General features: G+C 41.2%; 1 protein-coding gene across 1 annotated transcript in view; it reads right to left on the bottom strand.

The window, feature by feature from the left end:
- PPM1D (protein phosphatase, Mg2+/Mn2+ dependent 1D) overlaps positions 1-20,231 on the bottom strand; it is a 69,162-nt gene that overhangs the window by 12,623 nt on the left and 36,308 nt on the right. Inside the window, exons 3-4 of the mRNA XM_017870829.1 lie at positions 19,078-19,202; positions 6,835-7,025 (exon numbers count right to left, since the gene is read on the bottom strand). Of these exons, the coding sequence (XP_017726318.1) occupies positions 6,835-7,025; positions 19,078-19,202 (316 nt within the window). The remainder of the gene's footprint in view (positions 1-6,834; positions 7,026-19,077; positions 19,203-20,231) is intronic.

Genomic DNA, 20,231 nt, shown 5'->3' on the forward strand with positions numbered 1-20,231 from the left:
AAAAAAAAAAAAAAAAAAAAAAGTACCCGTAGAAATAAATGAATGATGAAAATGAGTGGAAAATTTTTTTGATTGTTTGTTTGTTGTTTTTTGAGACAGGGTCTCACTCTGTCACCCAGGTTGGAGTGCAGTGGTATGACCTCAGCATACTGCAGTCTCAACCTCCTGGGCTCAAGTGATCCTCCCACCTCAGTTACTCGGGAGGCTGAGGCAGAAGAATCAGTTGAACCCAGAAGGCAGAGGCTGCAGTGAGCCAGGATGGCACCACTGTACTCCCAGCCTGGGTGACAGAGTGACTCTCTCTCTCAAAAAAAAAAAAGTATATTATTTCAATAGACGCTGAAAAAGCATTTCATAAAACTGAACATCACTTTATGATTTAAAAAACCCTCATCAAAAATGGGTATAGTAGAAATATATCTCAAAATGACAAACTCACAGCTAACATCATACTGAATGGGGAAAACATTGAAGGTCTTTCCTCTAAGGACTGAAATAGACATGGATGCCCCACTCTCAGTACTGTTATTCAATACAATACTGGAAGTCCTGGCCAGAGAAATCAGGCAAGAGAAAGAAATAAAGGGCATCCAAACTGGAAACGAATAAGTCAAATGAGCCTTATTTGCAGATAATATGATCTCATACCTACAAAAACCTAAAGACGCCACCAAAAAAACTGTTACAGTTGATAAATTCAGTGAAACTGCAGGACACAAGATGAACATACAAAAATCAGCAGCATTTACATATACCAACAGCAAACAATCTGAAAAAGAACTCAAGTGGCGGGACGTGGTGGCTCATGCCTGTAATCCCAGCACTTTGGGAGGCCGAGGTGGGTGAATCACGAGGTCAGGAGATCGAGACCATCCTGGCTAACCCAGTGAAACCTGGTCTCTATTAAAAATAGAAAAAATTAGCTGGGCGTGGTGGCGGGCGTCTGCAGTCCCAGCTACTCTGGAGGCTGAGGCAGGAGAATGGCGTGAACCCGTGAGGGGGAGCTTGCAGTGAGCCGAGACTGCGCCACTGCACTCCAGCCTGGGCAACAGAGCAAGACTCCATATTAAAAAAAAAAAAAGAAATCAAGAAAGCAATCCCATTTCCAATAGGTACACAAATTATAAAATGCCTAGTAATCAATGTAACCAAAGATGTGAAAGATCTATAAAGGAAAACTAGAAAATACTGATGAAAGAAATTGAAGAGGACACAAAAAAAATATAAAGATAGTCCATGCTTATGGATTGGATGGATTAATATTGTTAACATGACAATACTTCCCAAAGCAATTTAAAGATTCAATCCCTATCAAAATTGAAATGACATTCTTCACATAATTTTTTCTTTAAGCTCAGAATTTTTATGAAACCACAAAAGATCCTGAATAGCCAAAGCAATTCTAAGCCAAAAGAACAAAGCTGGAGGCATCACACTACCTGACTTCAAACTATGCTAGAGGCCTACAGTAACCAAAATAGCACAGTACTGCTACAAAAACAGACACATAGACCAATATAACAGAACAGAAAACCTATATATAAATCCATGCAATTTGCAGCCAGCTCATCTTCAACAAAGGTGCCAAAAGCAACAATAAATGGTAGTGGGAAAACTGGATAACCATATGCTGAAGAATGAAACTAGACCCCTCTCTCTCATCATACACAAAAATCAAATCAAAATGGATTAATGACTTAAATCTAAGATCTCAATTGGTAAAATTAGTAACCACAATTCTATTCTCTCTGTGAGATCTACTTTGATCTCACAAACTATGAAACTATTAGAAGAAAACATTGGAAAAATGCTCCAGGACATGGCTCTGGGCAAATAATTTTTGCATGAGACCTCAAAAGCACTGGCAACCAAAGCAAAAATAGACAAATGAAAATACAAGCTAAAATGCAAAGGAAACAATCAACAAAGTGAATAGACAATCCACAGAATGGGATAAAACATCTGCAAACTATCCATCTGACAAGGAATTAACCACCACAATATTGAAGGAGCTCAAATCAGTAGCAACGAAACGAAACAAACCCCAAATAATCCAATTTTAAAATGGGCAAAAGATCTAAAACACATATTTCTCAAAAGACATACAAATGATGAACAGATAATGAAAAAAATGCTCAACATCACTAATCATCAGAGAAATGCAAATCAAAACCACAATGAGCTATCATCTCACCCCAGTTAAAATGGCTTGTATCAAAAAGATAGGCAACTACAGATGCTGGTGAGGATGTGCAGAAAGGGGAACCCTCAGTGTTATTTAGTGGGAATGTAAATTAGTGCAGCCACTATGAAGAAGAGTATGAAGGTTCCTCAAAAAAAAAAAAAAAAAAAAAAGACAGAAGCAAACTACCATATGATCCAACAATTCCACTACTATACATATATCCAACAGAAAGAAAATCAATACACTGAAGGTGTATCTGCACTCCAATGTTTATTGCAGCACTATTCACAATAGTCCAAATACAGAACCATCCTACGTCAATTCCATTTAATACATGAATGGATAAAGAAAATGTGGTGTATATACATATACACACATAATGAAATATTACTTGGCCATAGAAAAGAATGAAATCCTGTCATTTGCAGCAACATGGATGGAACTGGAGATCATTATGCTAAATAAAATAATCCAGGCACAGAAAGACATGATCTCACTCATATGTGGCAGCTAAAAGAGAAGATCTCACAAAGACAGAGAGTAGAACTGTGGTTATGAGAAGTCAGGAAGGGTAGTAGGGAGGAAGGGATGAAGGATAGGAAAAAAGAATACAAATGTACTTATTACTATTGAATTGTACACTTTCAAGTAGTACAAATGGTAAATTTCATATGTATAGTATACTCTGAATTTTTTAAAGTGTGTTTTAAAAATCTCTATTTTTAAGTGTAGTTATGTCCACTCAAACTTTGTGTTCTCTTGAACTAGAAACAATCATGCCTTATTTGTCTTCTTAAAGAACTGCCTTTCTGGGTTTTGTGAATCTCCCTAAATAATTAATTTCTGCTCTACTATTTTCATCCTCCTATTTTGAGGGGTTTTACTCTGATGTTCTTTTTTCTAACTCTCTGACTGGATCACTTAGACTGTTTTCTTCATGTAGAATACCATGAGCCTGGTGTTATGGATGCATCATTTTATGTGCCACAAAAGAAATAAAATACATTGTTGGCTGGGCGTGGTGGCTCACGCCTGTAATCTCAGCACTTTGGGAGGCCAAGGCAGGTGGATCATGAGGTCAGGAGATGGAGATCATCCTGGCCAACGTGGTGAAACCCCGTCTCTACTAAAACAAAAAAAATTAGCCGGGCCGGGCGCGGTGGCTCACGCCTGTAATCCCAGCACTTTGGGAGGCCGAGGCAGGCGGATCACGAGGTCAGGAGATCGAGATCATCCTGGCTAACACAGTGAAACCCCGTCTCTACTAAACATACAAAAAAAAAAATTAGCTGGGCATGGTGGTGGGTGCCTGTAGACCCAGCTACTCGGGAAGCTGAGGCAGGAGAATGGCGTGAACCCAGGAGGCGGAGCTTGCAGTGAGCCGAGATCGTGCCACTGCACTCCAGCCTGGGGGACAGAGTGAGACTCCATCTCAAAAAAAAAAAAAAAAAAAAAATTAGCCGGGCATGGTGGCACATGCCTGTAGTCCCCGCTACTTGGGAGGCTGAGGCAGGGGAATCGCTTGAACCTGAGAGGCGGAGGTTGCAGCGAGCTGAGATCGCGCCACCGCACTCCAGCCTGGCGACAGAGCAAGACTCCGTCTCAAACAAAACAAAACAAAACAAAACACTGTTAATTGAACTATGATATACTATTTGTAAAAAGTGTTCCAATTTCAGAGATATTAAAAGAAAATATGCACCTCAGAATTGCTTAAAGGCAGCATTACTCTCTAATTCATGAATCTATCACATTCCCCACCGCACGTGGTTCATCACTCTCCAAACACCAGTTGACTGAGCCCTTACCTCTCACTTTTTCAGTGTGCCCATTTCCCTTCCCATCAATGCTCCATGAAAACAATTATATAAACCATTTTCCACTACTTTACCTGTATTTTTTTCCCTCAGCTCACTAGAATTCTGCTGACTTGAGTCCCCCTAATATTGTGTGCTCTTAAACCACACAGTCTCTCTAAGTGTATATATTGCCACAATTTACACAACTCTTGTTAACTGTCAAATTAGTATTTCCAGGCTTCCTTCCCAAGTTTTTATTTTTAAAGAGATGAGGGTCTCACTATGTTGTCCAGGCTGGAGTGCAGTGGCTATTCACAAGCACAATCATAGTGCCCTACAGCCCTGAACTCCTGGGGTCAAGCAATCCTCCCACATCAGCCTCCTGAGTAGCTGGGACCATAGGAGCATGCCACCCCTCTCTCTCAAATATTTATAACTGCCTACTGAAGATATCTATCTAGATGAACCACAGGTACCTCCAACACAACATGCCTATGTCTGAAATAATTACCTTCCCCATCTCTCCCTAAATGATGTTTCTTCTTTATAACAGCTTACTAGTCACCAGAGTTAGAAATTTAGGTGTCATCATATTCTTCTTCCTTAAAAACATACGAGCTGTCGATTCTACTACTCATGTATTTCTTTGTGGGTTTTTTTTTGTTGTTGTTGTTGTTTGTTCTGAGATAGAGTCTCGCTCTGATACCAGGCTGGAGTGCAGTGGCACGATCTCAGCTCACTGCAACCTCTGCCTCCGGGGTTCAAGCAATTCTCCTGCCTCAACCTCCCGAGTAACTGGGATTACAGGTGCGAGTCACCACGCCTCGCTAATTTTTGTATTTTTAGTAGAGATGGGGCTTCACCATGTTGGCCAGGCTGGTCTCAAACTCCTGACCTCAAGTGATCCACCTGTCTTGGCCTCCCAAAGTGCTGGGATTACAGGGTTGAGCCACTGCGCCTGGCATACATGTATTTCTTTGTGTTTTTTCCAAAAACCGCTGCTGCTTAGATCAAGCCTGCAAAATTTCTTGCTCAAATATCACTCTCTTCCATGAAGCTTCCTATGCAATCTTGTGATATTTTCTATTGTCTCACTCTCCTAGGTCTCATAAGACTTGTTCTAATTATGTATTATACAGATGCTTCCTTTAATACTCATGTTAAAACACTTTAGGGTTCATAAATAGGTTCTTCCAACCCACTACAAACTGGCTTTTGTCTTTATGCCATTGAAATGATCTCTCTCAGATCATTAAAGAATTCTAAATCCATTAGACAGAACAGTCTTTATGTTACTCTTTGATACCTGATAATCTCCGACTAAATGCAACACACCAGGCCCTGAAATTGTAAAACTGAATCAAGATGACTCTCACCTTAAAAGAACTCATGATTTAATGGGATTGTTAGTTTTTTATATATTCTATTTATAATAATATGTTAAGTGCTGAGGAAGGACCATATTCTATTTACCTTTGCAATCCCTGTACCTAATACCTCGTGTTAGTTGAGTGAATGAATGGAGGCAATTTTTGTTTGTTTGTTTGTTTTTTGAGACACAGTTTCATTGTTATTGCTCAGGCTGGAGTGCAACGGCATGATCTTGGCTCACTGAAACCTCTGCCTCCCAGGTTCAAGCGATTCTCCAGCCTCAGCCTCCTAAGTAGCTGGGACTATAGGCGAGTGCCACCATACCCAGCTAATTCTGTATTTTTAATACAGGTGGGGTTTCACCATGTTGGCCAGGCTGGTCTCTTAACTCCTGACCTTGGGTGATCCACCCGTCTCAGCCTCCCAAAGTGCTGGGATTACAGGCGTCAGCTACTGCGTCCGGACTGAATGCAGGCAATTTAACAAAAATTCAATCAATTTGCCCCTCCTTCCACCTCAAAATACAGCTTTACTATTCCTCCCATCTGAGAGAAAGATCATCTTTTCTAAGGATAACCCATCTTTGGGTCTTTGATTCCAGATACTTCCATGTTCTCTGTTAGAGGATGATGATGAAAATGTTTTGAGATTAGGAGATGGGCATGGCACCACAGTAGTCCCAGCTGCTCAGGAAGCTAAGGTGAGAGGACTGCTTAAGCCTAGGAGTTCTAAACCAGCCTGGGCAACGTAGTGAGATCTCATCTCTTGAGAGACAAAAAAAAAAAAAAAAAGTAGTAGAAGTAGTGGTGATAGAGACCAGGCACAGTGGCTCATGCCTTAAATCCCAGCACTTTGTGGGGCCGAGGCAGGTGGATCACCTGAGGTCAGGAGTTCAAGACCTGCCTGGCCAACATGATGAAACTCCATCTACTAAAACTACAAAAAAATTAGCTGGGTGGGGTGGTGCATGCCTGTAATCCCAGCTACTCAGGAGGCTGAGGTAGGAGGAGAATCGCTTGACGCCGGGAGGCGGAGGTTAGAGTGAGCTGAGATCATGCCACTGCATTCCAGCCTGGGTGACAGAGCAAGACTCTGTCTCAAAAAAAAAAAGAAGTAGTGGTGATGGTTGTACAACTTTGTGAACTACACTAAGAATCACTGAATTATATACTTTAAAAGGATAAATTTTATGGTATGCGAATTATATGTCATTTAAAAAAATAAGGAATTAGCAGTGTTCCACAGGCCAATTTATACTGAAGTCAGTGGTTGTGTGTTTTATTAGGTTTCACTTATATATTTCTTGTCTCATTCCTCTAATGATTAGGAGCTACAAAGCTTATGTTTTACCCACTAGCAGATCCAGGTAAATGCAAAAATCTACCCAAGGTGAATGTCCTGAGTTCATATTCAAGATTCTGACAGAAGTACCAAAACAATGTTTAGACAACAATATCAAGTTATTGAATCACTTCTCACCATCAGGTATTTTTTCTCCTCTTGGTCCTGGCACATTGAGATGGCATCTTGTGGTGGAATCATATTCCAAAGCCCATCACTCCCCAATATAATATACTTGTGCTTCTGAGGGTCAAGAGTGTGGACACTTGTGTCTGGTTCAGGTGACACCACAAACTCACCACTGAAGAAATCATAGCTCCACAAATCACCTGCGGGAAGGGAGCAGAAAAAGCAAGAAGTATTACTTGAAAGCTAATAGTACAACGGCAACAGATTAAAAGAGAAAATCGACACAGTTCATCTCAATAGATGCAGAAAAGCATTTGATAACATTCAAACTCCTTTCACGGTAAGATTTCCTAGCAAACTAAGAATAAAAGAGAACTCCCTTAACCTGATAAAGTATATCCACCAGAATTCTGTAATCAACTTACTTAAAGGTAAAATGTTAAAAGTATTCCCTTTAAAATGTAGAAATAAGAAACTATGCCTTGTATCATTGTTTCTCTTCTAATACTATACTGAGTCCTTCCCAGCACAGAAAGACAATAAAAATAAAGGATATACAAAATGGAAAGGAGAAAATACTACTATTATTATTTGCAGATAATTTCATTTCTACATGGAAAACCAAAAAGAAATTATTACAATAGGAAAGTTTAGCAAAGTTGTTAAATACAAACTTAATATATAAGTCAACAGTATTTCTATATAATAGCAATACACAGAAAATATAAATTTTTAAATAATCTAATTTTAACAATGAACCAAATGTAAGGTACTTAGGAACAACTTTAACAAACAGTATACATGCCTTTATGAAGATTATAGATTCTATTTTGAAACATTAAAAAGATAATCTAAATAAATGAAGAAACCAATCAGATTCATAGATAGGAATACTTATCATAATAAAGATGTCAATTCTTCCCAAAATAATCTACAAAGCCAATATAATTCAAAATCCCAAAAGGATTGTTGTAGAATTTGACAGGCTAAGCGCAAAGGGCCAGGAATAATCAAGATAATTTTGAAGAAAAAGGACAAGATGAGAACTTATCCTACAAACAGAAGTATCAATGGCTGTTTGCAAACTTCCTGTTAATCTCTAGATCAGTAAAGTACCTACATCAAAACTTACAGAACACGTACCAGTCACTTGGAAGAAATTCAAAATATAAAAACCAGCATTTTAATGCTCTTTACCAACCATATGACCAACCTTTGGAGAGCAACAGTTCTCTCTTTCACTGAGCTGGAAAAAGAAAGCTCTTACACATTTCTCCTTCTCCTTGATTAGCTCCACATAAAAACAATGCCTAAACTTCTGTCGTTAAACCTATTAGATACAAACATCAAAATGCTCAAGAGAAAAGAACTTTCAGTCGACCTAAGCCATCAAAAAGATCAACAAAACTAAACGAGAAGAAAATAAAAATGATTTATAGAAACCATCTACTTTTCTGTAATACATAAGACAACATAAATGAAACAATATAAAGTTTTCTTTTGTTTCCAATAAATGTGGAAGAGGAGACAGAAAGGAGAAAACATTAATTTCTGCCTATTTTGTTTATTGTGAACTACTTAAGGGAAAGGCCTAAATTAAAAGCAAAAGATTTTCAGACAAGAGGTTAAACAATTTTTGTCCCCTTTCAGTAGGTCTGTTTTTTTTTGTTAAACAAGAGGAAGAGCTTTGTCCTTTTCCTTATTTAAACTTCCTCACTAGCTCCCATCAGAAATACTGGCAATGGCCGGGCACGGTGGCTCAAGCCTGTAATCCCAGCACTTTGGGAGGCCGAGACGGGAGGATCATGAGGTCAGGAGATCGAGACCATCCTGGCTAACACAGTGAAACCCCGTCTCTACTAAAACTACAAAAAACTAGCCGGGCGAGGTGGCGGGCGCCTATAGTCCCAGCTACCCGGGAGGCTGAGGCAGGAGAATGGCGTGAACCTGGGAGGCGGAGCTTGCAGTGAGCTGAGATCCAGCCACAGCACTCCAGCCTGGGTGACAGAGCGAGACTCCATCTCAAAAAAAAAAAGAAAAAGAAAAAGAAATACTGGCAATTCATACTGGGAGTCCAAGGAAAGAATAATTCAAATCAATTACTCCCACTTGAAAGCAGCAAAATCATTGCTAACCAGACTCTTCAAAGAGCAACTCAGCCCTCTGAGCAGCAAAACAGAATACACGCAACCACTAAAAGCTAATTATAATCCAGATAAGCTCACAAAGACACACTTACCTCATTATACCAGCAAAACAAAGCTCCCTGGTTGACGAAATAATAAAAATGAACATGGAGACAGTGGCACAATCATGGCTCACTGCAGGATCGATCTCCTGGGCTCAAGTGATCCTCCTACGTCAACCTCTCAAGTAGCTGGGACTATAGGTGTGTACCAACAGGCCCAGCTAATTTATTTTTTGTAGAGATGGGGTTCCCACTATGTTGTCCAGGCTGGTCACCAAGTCCTGGACTCAAGCAATCCTCCCACCTCAGTCCCCCAAAGTGGTGGGATTACAGGTATGAGCCACGGTACTGGGTCTGCCTTTTTATTTTATAATATTATGTAATACACCCACATGGTACGAAAACCAAAAGATACAAAAGGGTATATATACAGTGAAAATTCTCCTTTCTCATCACCGCCCTTCCAGTTTTCCCTGTAAGGACTATTATTATTATGTTCTTATCTTTCTGGACATACCTATCTATCTACCTACCTACATATATATATGTGTGTGTGTATACACACACACACCCACACACACATATATTTACATTGCTTTGGTGAAACCATCCTTTCAAGTTTCCAACTCTTTTACTGACAACTTCCAAATCACTAGTCTCCAATATCTTGCCAATATCTACTTCTTTTTTTTTGAGATGGAGTTTCGCTGTTGTTGCCCAGGCTGGAGTGCAATGGCGTGATCTTGGCTCACTGCAACCTCCACCTCCTGGTTTCAAGTGATTCTCCTGCCTCAGCCTCCCGAGTAGCTGGGATTACAGGCACCCACCACTACACCTGGCTAATTTTTGTATTTTTAGTAGAGACAGGTTTCACCATGTTGGCTAGGCTGGTCTGGAACTCCTGACCTCAGGTGATCTGTACTCCTAGACTTCCCAAAGTGCTGGGATTACAGGCATTAGCCACCACGCCCGACCTCAATCTCTCTTTCTCGATAAACCACAATACGTTTTCAGAAGAACGGATTGTTTCTTCTAACTTAAATTTTTAAACTCTGGGTTTTGACTAAGACATATGGTCTATTTCTATTTCTTTGATTTCTTTCATCATTTTGTAGTTTCCTGCATATAAATCTTAAACATAGTTTGTTACAATTATACCTAAGTATTTCATGGTGTTTTTTTTGGGGGGGTGCAATTATAGATGATACTTATTTAAATTTCATTATGAACTGTTCATTTTTAGTACATAAAAATATGATAGACTGTGTAGGCTGAATCTGGGTCCTGTGAACTTGCTGAATCCACTTATTAATTCCAGTAGTTCTTCTGAAGATCATTTGGGATGTTTTTATGCAGACAATGTTGGACTCTGTGGATAGAGCTGGTTTTAGTTATTTGCTCAACCATCTGAGATTAGATTACAGACTCAAAACACTTCACCTCCAAATAGTAATACTTCAACATTTATCTCCTAAGCCTGTTATTCTACCACACTCTGGCAATTTCATATTGCTATACCACTGTATAATATAAAACTTATGTTCAAATCTTCCCAGTTGTCACAATAATGCATTTTTAATATCCAGGATCCATTCAAGGATCATTCTTCAGCCAGGTTAGATGGCTCATGCCTGTAATCCCAGCACTTTGGGAGGCCGAAGCAGGAAGACTGCTTGAGCCTGGGAGTTTGAGACCAGCCTGGGAAACACAGTGAAACCCCATCTTTATTTTTAAAAAACTTAAAAAAAATTAATTGCATTTGTCATTTTTTAGTTGTTTTTAACCTAAAACAGTTCCCTAGGGTTTTGTTTTGTTTTTATCATTCATGATATTGACAATTGTGAAGAGTTCAAGATAGTTCTTTTGCCAGGTGCGGTGGCTCACATCTGTAATCCCAGCACTTTGGGAGGCCGAGGCAGGTGGATCACTTGAGGTCAGGAGTTTGAGACCAGCCTGGCTAACATGGTGAAACCCTGGCTCTACTGAAAATACAAAAATTAGCTAGGCGTGGTGGCATGCTCCTGTAATCCCAGCTGCTCGGGAGGCTGAGGCAGGAGAATCGCTTGACTCTAGAAAAGTGGACATAGCAGTGGCCCAGGATCATGCACTGTTACTCCACCTGGGTGATGAGTGGAGACTCCTCTAGAAGAGAGGGGAGGGGGAGGGGAGGGGAAGGGGGAGGGGAGAGGGGGAGGGAGGGGATGGGGGAGGGGAGGGGGAGGGAGGGGGAGGGAGGGGAGGGGAGGGGAAGGGGAGGGAGGGGAGGGGAGGGGGAGGGGAGGGGGAGGGAAGGGGAGTTCTATTGCACAATGACCTTTAGGTTGGATCCGTCTGATTGTTTCCTCACGTTCTCTTGCTCTACAGGGGTTCATGAACAGGTAAACTCACTTTTGGCTACAGGACTACACTGCTGATGTCATGTCCTTCTCCATATATCACATGAGGAGAGACAGTGTGTCAGTCTGTCCTATTATTGGCAGTATCGACTTTGGTCATTTGGTTAAAGCGCTGTCTACTGGCGGCATAAAAGTGCCTTCTTCTTTTTGTAACTGGTGAGTAGTCTGTAGGGTGAAAGTTTGAGGCTCTGTGAAATATCCTGTTCTGTACCAAAATTTGCCGTATTTTAGCCTCTACTGATGATTCCTGAATGAATCAATTATCATAATGGTTATAAACTGATGATAGAATTGGGATATTCTAACTACATTTATTAGCTGACAGTTTATTTTACTTTTTACTTTGGTTCTTTTCTTCTTTCCCAACCCCAGAAAGTTTTTTTGTTTGTTTTGTTTTGTTTGAGACATGGTCTTACTCTGTTGCCCAGGATGGAGTGCAGTGGTGCAATCATGGCTCCTTGCAGCCTGCGACTCCCAGGCTCAAGCAGTTCTCTCATCTGTCTTCCAAGTAGCTGGGACTACAGGGGTGTGCCACCACACCCAGCTAATTTTTTTGTATTTTTTTCTACAGATGGGGTTTTGCCATGTCGGCCAGGCTGATCTCGAACTCCTGAGTTCAAGTGATCCATCTGCCTCGGCCTCCCAAAGTGCTAGGATTATAGGCTGCTGGAATTACAGGCATAAGCCACTGTGCCCAGGCCTGAAAGTTTCTGTTTTGTTTTGTTTGAGATGGAGTCTCGCTCTGTCACCCAGGCTGGAGTGCAGTGGTGTGACCTCGGCTCACCACAAGCTCTGCCTCCTGGGTTCACACCATTCTCCTGCCTCAGCCTCCCGAGTAGCTGGGACTACAGGTGCCCGCCACCACACCGGGCTAATTTTTTTGTATTTTAGTAGAGATGGGGTTTCACCGTGTTAGCCAGGATGGTCTCAATCTCCTGACCTCGTGATCCACCTGCCTCGGCCTCCCAAAGTGCTGGGATTACAGGAGTGAGCCACCACGCCCAGCTGAAAGTCTTTTTTAAAGAATTTTCTGGCCGGACATGGTGGCTCACGCCTGTAATCCCAACACTTTGGGAGGCCTAGGCTGGTAGATCACGAGGTCAAGAGATCGAGACCATCCTGGCCAAAATGGTGAAACCCTGTCTCTACTAGAAATACAAAAATTAGCTGGGCGGGGTGGTGCACACCTATAGTCCCAGCTACTCGAGAGGCTGAGGCAGGAGAATGGCTTGAACCCAGGAGACAGAGGCTGCAGTGAGCCAAGATCGCACCACTGCACTCCAGCCTGATGATAGAGTGAGACACTGTCTCAAAAAAAAACAAAAAACGAGTTTTCTTTGGAGTCTCTCTGAATCTACTGTGGGAGGATGGCTACCCAATTCACAAATTGGCCACCCAAATCACAAAAATATAGTCCATCTCTATATAGACTTACAGATTCTTTTTTATTCAGTATTTTTAAACTTATTCCTGTTATAATTTGTTTTGATGCTCAAATTGCTTCAAATTTGCTAGTAAAAGTCTCTAGAATCTGACCTTTTAACAAACTCACCAGATGATTCATACTCATCACCACTTTCCCTTGTTTTATCAGTTCAAAGAGTCTGTGTGATTCTATATAATATCAAATAACTGGTAAGGATCAGAACTGGGCCTTTAACTAAGGGTTTTTATTACTGATCTAGTGTTTGTACACCAAAGTTGGATCACAGAACATTTCTGTAGGGCCTGAAAGGAGGTGCCTTGGACACTGGCAGACAGCCAATTCCCTTTTTTCCTCAGTAGAGGGTGCTGAAGGGACACCAGAAGAGAGGAGGCCTGCTTTCTGGTTCCAGTATATTTTCTGCTTGCTCCTGTGGCACATGGCAGCCAGCAGTCCACAAGACACTCAGTGGTCCTTACACCTAGCAAATTTCAGCACCCCTTTGAGTGGTTTCCCATGGAGAACTTCCAACAATGTTTACACCTCTAATCCATTCTCAAAATTGCAATTAAAATTCTCTCTTTAAAACACAAACCTAGTGGATTAAAGATTTAAATGCAACACCTCAAACTGTAAGACTCCTGGATGGACATCAGCCTTGGGAAAGAATCTGTGACTAAATCCTCAAAAGCAACTGCAACAAAAACAAAAATTGACAAGTGGGACCTAATGAAAGAGCTTCTGCACAGCAAAAGAAACTATCAACAGAGTAAACAGACAACCTACAGAAAGGGAGAAAATATTCGCAAACATGTATCTGACAAAGATCTAATTATCTAGAATCTGTGAGAAACTTAAACAATTCAACAAGTTAAAAACAAATAACCCCATTAAAAAGTAGGCAAAAAGCATCAACACATTTCAAAAGAAAACATGCAAATGGCCAAGAATCATAAAAAGCTCCACATTAGTAATCATTAGAGAATGCATATGAAAACCACAATGAGATACCATCTCATACCTGTCAGAATGACTATTATTAAAAAGTCAAAAAATGGCAGATGCTGGCAAAGCTGCAGAGAAAAGGGAATGCTTATACACTGTTGGTGGGAATATAAATTAATTCAGCCACTGTGGAAAGCAGTATGAAGATACCTCAGAGAACTTAAAACAGAACTACCATTCGATCTAGCAATCCTGTTACTGGGTATACATCCAAAGGAAAATAAATTGCTCTACCAAAAAGACATATGCACTCAAATGTTCATCAGAGCACTATTCACAATAGCAAAGACAAGGAATCTACTTAGTTGCCCATTAAAAGTGAAATGGATAAAGAAAATATGGTACATACACACTACGGAATAATACATAGCCACAAAAAAAATGAAATTATGTCCTTTGCAGCAACACAGATGCAGCTGGAGGTCACTATTCTAAGCAAATTAATGCAGGAAAAGAAAGCCAAATAGCACATGTTCTCACTTGTAAATGGGAGCTAAACATTGGGTACACATGAACATACAGATGGCAACAACAGACACTGAGGACCACTAGAGGGAGAAGGGAGAGAAGGAGGAAGACATGAAAAACTAACAATCGGGTACTATGCTCCCTACCTGGATGACGGAATCAACTGTACCCCAAACCTCAGCACCATGCAATATACCCATGTAACAAACCTGTACATGTACTTCCTGAATCTAAAAGTTGAAATTACAAAAACAAAAAAAAACCCACAAATCTAGGATAAATGGTGGATGATGGTTGCAAAACAGTGTAACTGTACTTAACATCAATGAACCACGTGCTTACAACAGTAAGTTGTGTGTATGCTAAGTATATATTACCACAATTAAAAACACACAAATCTGGTTGTTTCCCATTCCAACTCTGTTATAGTTCATAATTGTTTTTAAGATAAAGACACAATTCTTTTATTTTTTTTGAAACAGGGTCTTGCTCTGTCGCCCAAGCTGGAGTGCAGTGACACAATCTTGGCTCACTGCAGCCTCCTGGGCTCAAGCAATCCTCCCGACCAAAGCCTTCTGAGTAACTGGGACTACAAGTACGTGCAACCACGCCCAGCCAATTATTTGTAGAGGGGAGATTTCGCCATGTTATCCAGCTGGTCTTGGACTCAAGCAATCCACCTGCCTTGACCTCCCAAAGTGTTGGAATTATGGGCATGAGCCACCACATCCAGCCAAACACAATTCTTTACCACTGCCTATAAAATACAGTATTTTCTCATTTTATCCAAATCTCTTATTTTCTTATCCCTGTTCCAGCTACAATGGCCTTCACCAGAGTTCCTATGTCACTATGCTTCTTCCTGTCACCGAACTTTTCGAAAATGCTGTTTTCTATGCCTAAAACACACTTTCTTCCTCCTTAACCTCCACTAATTCTTCAAAACTCAGTTCAAATATCACTTTTCCAGCCTCTGTGGTTAAGTGAAATATCCTTATTTTAGGTTTTCATTAGTACATACAAGAAGAATAGGCTGGGTGCAGTGGCTCACGCCTCTAATCCCAACACTTTGGGAAGCTGAGGCGGGCAGATCACCTGAGGTCAGGAGTTCAAGACCAGCCTGGCAAACATGGTGAAATCCCGTCTCTACTAAAAATACGAAAAGTAGCCGGGTGCAGTGGTGTTCGCCTGTAGTCCCAGCTACTTAGGAGGCGGAGGTAGAAGAATCACTTGAACCTGGGAGGCAGAGGCTGCAGTGAGCCAAGATCGTGTCACTGCACTCCAGCCTGAGCAACAGAGTGAGACTCCATCTCAAAAAAAAAAAGAGAAGAATTAAAAATTCTCAGTTTTAGCTGGGCGCCATGGCTCACATTTGTAATCCCAGCACTTTAGGCGGCTGAGGCAGGTAGATCACCTGAGGTCAGGAGTTAGAGACCAAACTAGCCAACATGGCGAAACTGCTGTATTTTTTGTATTTTGTAAAAATACAAAAATTAGCTGAGTGTGGTGGCGGGTGCCTGTAATTCCAGCTACGTAGGAGGCTGAGGCAGGAGAATCGCTTGAACCTGGGAAATAAAGGTTACAGTGAGCCAAGATCGTCCCACAGTACTCCAGCCTGGGTGACAAGAATGAAACTCAGTCTCAAAAAAAAAAAAAAAAAGTTTTTTTTTGTTTTCTTTTCAGCTTTTGTTATCATCTGATGAATGCCTTTCAATCCTCTCCTAGACTGCAAGCTCCATGAGGGCAAAGATCATGTGTTTGTACATACAGCAAAGTGCTTCATACACACTGTACTCAAAAATTGATCTCCCCAATGAATAAAATGATTTGCAAGACTCAAATGCAATTCCAGCAGGCAGCCACTAGAAGGCACCTTTGTTACATTTGTACTTGGGTAATTATCATCAGTGCCTATAGGGCACCAATGTTGACAAGGAGACATCTATTCCCACTCCTTCCCCCGCCAAAAAAAAAAAACTGTAAGAAAAATGACTGTAAACCATAACTGTGTGTGTGTGCTAAATACTAGCATTTAATTTACTTTTGGCCAGTAAGTATTTCCATGCAACAAGCTAAACTCAGAAAATCAGTAACACAGCTCTTTTAAAAATATTATTTCCGGGTTGGTCACAGTGGCTCATGCTTGTAATCCCAGTGCTTTGGGAAGCAGAGGTGGGCAGATCAACTGAGGTCAGGAGTTTGAGACCAGCCTGGCCAACATGGTAAGACCCCATCTCTACCAAAAATACAAAAATCAGCCAGGTGTGGTGGCATGTGCCTGTAATCCCAGCTACTTGGAAAGTAACCTAGAAAGTAAGCTCCATGGGTGCAGGAATTTTTGTTTCATTCACTGCTGAATCCTCAGCACCTGGAACAGTACCTAGCACATAGCAGGTATTTAATAAATATTTGGTGAATAAAGAACAATCATGATGAAGTAGGAACTGTATGCTTTTAAAATACATCCACAAATTATGTGATATACTTGAGGGTGGGCTGGACCTAGTGATTCAGGGCTAACAAAATACAAAGCTGGATTCCCTACAGCAAGTGATCAAGAAAGCAAGATAGAAGTCAAAATGTCTTTTTATGATCACTTGCTCTAAGGAAGCCAGCTGCCATGTGATGAAGGCACATTCAAGCAACCCTATGTAGAGGCCGGCAAAGCAAGAAACTGAAGCCTACTGCCAAGCCAGCTTACTCAGTGAGCTGTCTTACAAGTAGATGCTGCAACCCCACTGAAGGCTTCAGATGATGAATGACATCTTGATTACAGCTACACAAGAGACCCTGAGCCAGAACTACCCAGTTAAGTCACCCCTGGGCTACTGAGCCAGAGAAGCTGTGTACATAAAAAATGTTTTAAACTCCTAAGTGTGGGAGTATTTGATTATACAGCAATAGATAATTAATACAGCAGGAATGTAATAACCTGGGATAATCACTTTGGGAAGAAATTTAGCAATACCTAATAAAATTAAACATGTAGATATCTCTGAATTGAGTCTCCCAACTGGTATTCCTTGGATGAGTATGGCCTAGGGGCAGCAGGGTGGGTCCTCAGTGGCTAGAGCATCCAAGTTAGTTACCTCAGTCCAAGTTAGTTACCTCCTCTGCTTACTGTAGAAATATTATCATCTTGTATGAGTGTCGACGACACAAAAACAGTTGGTAAGTAACATACTATGACCCAGAAATTCCATTTCTAGTTATGTATCTTAAAGAAATCTTGCCAGGTACAGTGGCTCACATCTGTAATCCCAGCACTTTGGGAGGCTGAGGCGGGCAGATCACCTGAGGTCAGGAGTTCAAGACCAGTCTGACCAACATAGAGAAACCCCGTCTCTACTGAAAATACAAAATTAGCCAGGCGTGGTGCCGCATGCCTGTAATCCCAGCTACTCAGGAGGCTGAGGCAGAAGAATCGCTTGAACCCAGGAGGCAGAGGTTACAGTGAGCCGAGATCATACCATTGCACTCTAGCCTGGGTAACAAGAATAAAACTCTGTCTCAAAAAAAAAAAAAAAAGAAATCTCATATGTGTATATAAGGAAATATTTATTGCAGTATTTTTCATAATAGCAAATGCTTGGATATAACATAAAAGTCCACCAGTCAGGGTGTAGAAGAAGAAAACTAGTTTCACATTGGAAACAAATTATTAATACATATAGTAGTTGTGCTGGGTGTGGTGGCTCATGCCTATAACCCCAGCACTTTGGGAGGCCAAGGTAGGAGGATGGCTTAAGCCCAGGACCAGCCCAAGCAACATAGTGAGACTCCATCTCCTCAAAAAAGAAGAAATTAGCCAGGCGTGGTGGCTCACGCCTGTAGTCCCAGTTACTAGGGAAGCTGAGGTGGGAGGATCGCTTGAGCCTGGGAGGTAGAGGTTGCAGTGAGCTGTCATCATGCCACTGCAATCCAGCCTGAAAAACAGAACAAGATCCTGTCTCATAAAATAAAAATAAACAAATGTGCGTTTTCTCCGAGACATTGTCTTTGGGAAAAACTACCCCCTCTAGCATAGCCAAGGTAAGACACCTTAATAGGTATCATTCTCTAGCCTTCTTTCCAAAGCCAGGTAGACCAGAAATATAACTATTTTTTTCATACTTATTTTACTTTGCTAACTAAAGAAAAAAGAGGTTTTGAAGGCTCTCAGGAGGACTTAAAGGGCTAAAGTAGAATGGGATATTTAAAAATAGTTTCAAGGGTTAATAGTAAGCCTAGACATGCATATACTTCCCTAAACACAGATAGAAATTAGCAAAACACTGAACATGACTCGTGAACAAAGGGCAACTGTCAGTGAAATACATACCTAAACCTTCCCTTCAATTAGGCTTTTTTTTTTTGAGTCTTGCCCTGTCACCCAGGCTGGAGTGCAGTGGTGCGATCACTGCAACCTCTGCCTCCTGGGTTCAAGCAATTCTCCTGTCTCAGCCTCCTGAGTAGCTGGGACTACAGGTACACGTCACTATGCCCAGCTAATTTTTGTATTTTTAGTGAGGATGCAGTTTCACTATGTTGACTAGGCTGGTCTCAAACTCCTGACCTCAAGTGATCTGCCCATCTGAGCCTCCCAAAGTGCTGGGACTATAAGCGTGAGCCACCATGCATGGCTTCTATTAGATTCTAACACATTTAACAGAGTATCATGATATCGCTACCCTCACTATATGCCATGTAAGGGTTCTCAGTTTCCTTTTTTATTTTGCCACCATACATTGTACAAAATTCAATATAATTTCACCAAATTAAGTCCTACTTACCAAGTGCTCTTGCTACTGCCAGAAAAGGAATCTGGTCAATAACTGTGCTTCTTCTAACAGGTCCATTGTGAGTGAGCCGAGGTCGTTTCCAAACTACACGATTCACCCCAGACTTGTTCATCACACTAAAAATAAATAGAGTTCACATAAATAATCTAAATGATTAAAATACAACAAGTTAGCTCAGTATATTAAATTACTAATAAAAGAAGACTACATTATTACGAAATAATGTCTTACGTGTTTCAAATACAAAGATACATAAGCCAAAATTCCTGTTCAGAGAGGAATTAGGGTGGATTCAAAGCAGAAAATGTTGAGATTACTGGAACAGGCAGTATAACCAAATGAATGTAATGTGAAGAAAAGTGAGCATAGCCGGGCGCAGTGGCTCAAGCCTGTAATCCCAGCACTTTGGGAGGCCGAGACGGGCAGATCACGAGGTCAGGAGATCGAGACCATCCTGGCTAACACGGTGAAACCCCGTCTCTACTAAAATACAAAAAACTAGCCGGGCGAGGTGGCGGGCACCTGTAGTCCCACCTACTCCGGAGGCTGAGGCAGGAGAACGGCGTAAACCCGGGAGGCGGAGCTTGCAGTGAGCTGAGATCCGGCCACTGCACTCCAGCTCGGGCGACAGAGCAAGACTCCCTCTCAAAAAAAAAAAAAAGAAAAAGTGAGTATAAATATCATGTCAAAAAAAAGCAAAATTACCTAATTAGTAAACAATTGGGGGATGACAGAAGACCTTATCTAAGTGGAGAGAGAATTGCTTGAACATGGGAGGCAGAGGCTGCAGTGAGCCAAGATCGCACCACTGCACTCCAGCCTGGATGACAGAGCGAGACTGTCTCAATAAATAAATAAACAGGGATTAAATCGTGATATAAGCAATTAAAAAGGAAAGGTTATAGAGTTCTGAGTGTTTGTGTTGAGGATGGGGGAAACATAGCAGAACTTCAGTTTTAGTTTTGTTGTTGTTGGTTGGTTGCTTTTTTTTTTCTTTTTTTCTTTTTTTGAGACGGAGTCTCACTCTGTTGCCCAGGCTGGAGTGCAATGGCGTGATCTCAGCTCACCGCAACCTCCGCCTTCTGGGTTTAAGCGATTCTCCTGCCCCAGCCTCCCGAGTAGCTTGGATTACAGACATACACTAC

Source organism: Rhinopithecus bieti, unplaced genomic scaffold (assembly GCF_001698545.2).
Source record: "Rhinopithecus bieti isolate Rb0 unplaced genomic scaffold, ASM169854v2 scaffold_5497, whole genome shotgun sequence".
NCBI lineage: Eukaryota > Metazoa > Chordata > Mammalia > Primates > Cercopithecidae > Rhinopithecus > Rhinopithecus bieti.